Source organism: Micromesistius poutassou (genome assembly GCF_964030765.1).
Source record: "Micromesistius poutassou genome assembly, chromosome: 4".
In the NCBI taxonomy this organism is placed as follows: domain Eukaryota; kingdom Metazoa; phylum Chordata; class Actinopteri; order Gadiformes; family Gadidae; genus Micromesistius; species Micromesistius poutassou.
In genome coordinates this window covers 9,476,162-9,480,342 of record NC_140274.1, presented here as the reverse complement: position 1 = coordinate 9,480,342, position 4,181 = coordinate 9,476,162, and the positions used below count along the sequence as shown (strand labels likewise).

General features: G+C 44.7%; 1 protein-coding gene across 1 annotated transcript in view; it reads left to right on the top strand.

Moving 5' to 3' along the window:
* The window catches only part of veph1 (ventricular zone expressed PH domain-containing 1), a 72,909-nt gene extending 69,234 nt beyond the window's left edge, over nt 1-3,675 (top strand). Inside the window, 2 exon segments of the mRNA XM_084466665.1 lie at nt 1,136-1,189; nt 2,187-3,675. Of these exon segments, the coding sequence (XP_084322791.1) occupies nt 1,136-1,189; nt 2,187-2,369 (237 nt within the window). The 3' untranslated portion in view covers nt 2,370-3,675.
* The last annotated feature ends 506 nt before the right edge of the window (nt 3,676-4,181 follow it).

Sequence of the window (4,181 nt, the reverse complement as noted above, 5' to 3'; positions counted from 1 at the left end):
GAACAGCTGATACAGCGGTAAGTTGTACTTTTAAATCAATGCATCTGCAAACACCAGCAAACACATATGTTCTTGACCCAGACAACGTGTACAAGCCCATTACTTTTAGGATTGATGAGTATTTGATCGTGAGAAAACATAGTTTTACCGCGAGTGAGTGTTTAAAAGAATGAAAGAATGCGGGTGATGCTTGGTGCGCGTGTGTGTGCGCGCCCATCTAACACACGCAAATTAAACACGTAACGCATAATGCAGTCCATGGCGTGTATATTAACAGGGGGACACATGCATATTATGAACACAAGTCGACAACGATAATGTATACAATAGAGGACCGCGTCCGCATATGTTTTAAGTTGTCTTTGCCGCAATTTACATGACGAATCAGTGTTTCAGAAGTTGGAGAAGAAAACGCTATTCCATGTGTTAATTAGGGCTATTATTTGGCCATAAACTGAGCCATATGAAATTCATGTGGTCATGCATCTGTCTCAGCGGAGACTGCAAACGCGCTGTCAAAAATCAACTCATCAAGTCAAAATGAGCTGGCTCTTCAAGGGGATGGGATGCCACTCTCATTGGTTTATTGCATGTTACGCCCAAAACACACCTACGGGTTTCAGCCCAACCCATTTTAGATTTGCGCCATAATAGCAACAGCGCCATAGAACCGCCCACAGCGAAGACTTTGCGCCTTGACGTCTGCTATGCTATAGGCCTACTGCATGAGAAAAATTTAGATAGATATTGCGCAACAATCGGGAGATGGGGACCCCCCCGAATATTGAACGGAATTTCGCACACTGGCCTCAAGTCACACTAGCATTAAGGCCTGCGTCATTTAAGGTTGTCATTTCTAATCTGCATTAGAATTACTTCAGTTAATTCATGTTGTATGTATTTTTACTTTCTTTCTTTTTACTTTTACTTTCTTTCTTTTTGTGCTTGACTTTTTAAAACTTGGCTTTTACATGACCGAAATAAAAGTTGAAAAAAGTTGACCTACTACCAAACCCCAGTCAGTGCAGGTCACTTTATTTTTGGGGAAAATATGAGCTCCATATGTGCTACATTCTCCACCTTTTGTTCCCCATAAGCCTTATTTGTTATGTATGTCTTTATCTTCTCCCTGCAGAAAGATGAGCTTGAAGACATCCCCATTGAACTCAGCAAGGTGCAGAGTGTCAAGGTAAGAACCAGTTAAGAAAAGCTCTACATATTGAGGACAATCCGTATAACATACTGCAGTCTGGAGTCTCCAACCCAGTCTATCGTTACCTGGCACCTTTAGATCGTTATCAGATCTGTGTTGTTTATTTTTCCAAACTGATCCATTTTCCAAGGGCTGTATGTACAACGCAGACAGCTCACCCAGGCTTTACTAGACTAGACAAGTCTCTCTCAGCTGTCTCATTAGAAACAGCAGCCCTACAGTGCTATAGCAGATTTCTCGGGGGAGACGGTTTAGAGCCTGGGCCAGAATCCAGAACCGGCAGGGGGCTAAGTTACGCCTTGTTTCCTGTTGTGTTATGCTACAGAAGAAATACTCCATCGCTAAAGCCAGGAAGCTTTCAGAAAGGGATTATAATAACTGTATTATTACAGTGGCCAGTCCTCACAGTGTTGATTTGAAACCTTTCCAGACACTTTTCCTCAGAACTCTGTGGTCAGGGCATCATGTTTTGCTTTAACCCGCCAAAAGCGGCAATTATGCTGTAACAGACCTTGCTTCCAGCAACATGATTGGTGGAAAACTAATAAACCGAAAGAAAGTGAAACTTCCTGTTGACCAAATTGAGCAAGTCTGATATCAGACATCAGATCATTGATCTAGTCTGCTATCAGACATCAGATCATTGATCTAGTCTGCTATCAGACTTCATATCATTAATCTAGTCTGCTATCAGACTCCAGATCATGATTATTTATCTAGTCTGCTATCAGACTCCAGATCATGATTATTAATCTAGTCTGCCATCAGACTTCAGATCATTAATCTAGTCTGATACCAGACATCAGATCATTGATCTAGTCTGCTATCAGACATCAGATCATTAATCTAGTCTGCTATCAGACTCCAGATTATTTATCTAGTCTGCTATCAGAGTTCCGATTATTAATGGAGTCTTCTTCGTGATGCTAGTCCTTCGCTCATCCAGCCTCCCTCTCTGCTTTACGCTCCCTAGGTGGTGGCGAGGAAGCGGCGGGATCGGGGGCTGCCGCGCGCCTTTGAGATCTTCACCGACAGCAAGACGTACGTGCTGAAGGCCCAGGACGAGAAGCATGCCGAGGAGTGGCTGCAGTGCATCAACGTGGCCGTGGCCCAGGCCCGCGAGAGAGAGAACAGAGAGGCCACCACCTACCTGTAGCGGACAGGAACACCGCTGGGAACCAGCTCTGAATGGCGGCCATCTGGGGTAACGCGACCCTGCGCCCAAAGGGGATTTATTTTGGTCTTCTTGGGAAAAAGAGTCCACCTTCCGTTTGGGAATTATTCTTATAGTAAAATAGGGATTATTTTTGAAGTTATGATCAAGATGTGTTGAATTGCCTCTCGTTCCTCAAAGAACCCTGTTGTTGTTGCCACCGGGTTGCATGAAAACAACACGTGACGGGAGTTTGAATGGACAGATGATGAATACTTATTGAATTACACATGAACGATATCCACACTTGTCTGACCGGTCCAAGAGACTGACGCTCAGCTCACACACTGCTGTACATTGATGGAACCATAAGCTGTGAACACACACACACATGCACAGAGACGTTACCCACATGCAGCGTTGTTTGTGGCAATGTGTGGGAGGGAGATTAATTCAAGTATTCATAAACAACTCGCAGCAAAGTCAAAAGAGGCAACATTTGTTATTTTGAAGACAGCATACGGACGTATGCCAATGTTCCCACACGGCACTCGCATGTAACCTCATACTCTATATCACACACATTCACACACACACACACACACACACACACACACACACCAGACACACAAACATACACACACAAAAGAGAATACAAAGAGAATACAATAGGACACCAAATACTACTTTGCACAATAAGCAATTGAACCATATCGCAAAAAGATCAAGAACTCTTGTCGGGAGAATATAAATCAGCAATATAATGTTCACCATAAACAACCTCTTGAAATGATGAATACGGATACAGATGCACACAACGGGCCAAGCTCTGTTCATCACGATGATTCGCCAGGGCAGATCCCGGCCAGTGAATCAGCAGCGGAGCGATGTGGCGTGCGCTCTTGTGTTTGTTTGACTTGGGCAGAGGTACGGTGTCACATGAGACGATGATAGCTCCATGGAAGCGCGGAAAGCAGCAACATGTTGGTCCGGTTTAAGGCGAAACTGCGTGGGATCCCCTCAGCTCCTCCTCGACGTCACTTCACATCTCCTGCTCCAGGACATCACAGTGACCTCTGACGCTTTCCAACAGTAGCTATGGGGAGTACGTCGTGCTTGTTTGTGTTCCGATGACGAAACGTTGGCCGCTGGACACGATGTTTTTGCACAAAGCAATAAGAGTTCCCTGGAAGAAATGAGGGTCAGTGGGCCTCATGCAGACTCTCAACATGTAGCAATAAGTTGTGCACATTAAGCAGTGTGCACCCGCTCTGGGCGCTGTGGGGAAGATGAAGAGCCACATAATGGACAGCAGATGAGGGGAAACAGTGTGTGTGTGTGTGTGTGTGTGTGTGTGTGTGTGTGTGTGTGTGTGTGTGTGTGTGTGTGTGTGTGTGTGTGTGTGTGTGTGTGTGCATGGGCGCATGCCTGTTTGTGTGTGTGTGTGTGTGTGTGTGTGTTTTTCCATTATGTGTGTGTGCATTGGCTTCAGTGTGTGTGTGTGTGTGTGTGTGTGTGTATACGATATAGGACCTATGGCATTACTGGATATTTATTTGTTATAGTAATGTCATAATATGCTAATAATGCTTCCTAAGCTTACTGCAGTATGACTCCTGTCTTAATAAACATTCCTCTAACAGATCAGTGGGTGTGTGTGTGTGTGTGTGTGTGTGTGTGTGTGTGTGTGTGTGTGTGTGTGTGTGTGTGTGTGTGTGTGTGTGTGCGTGCGTGTGTGTCTATGTGTGTGTTACCTGTACCCTTGTCCGTGAAAAGCAGCTTCCAGTTGAAAACTTTAACTTTGTCAATTGAGAC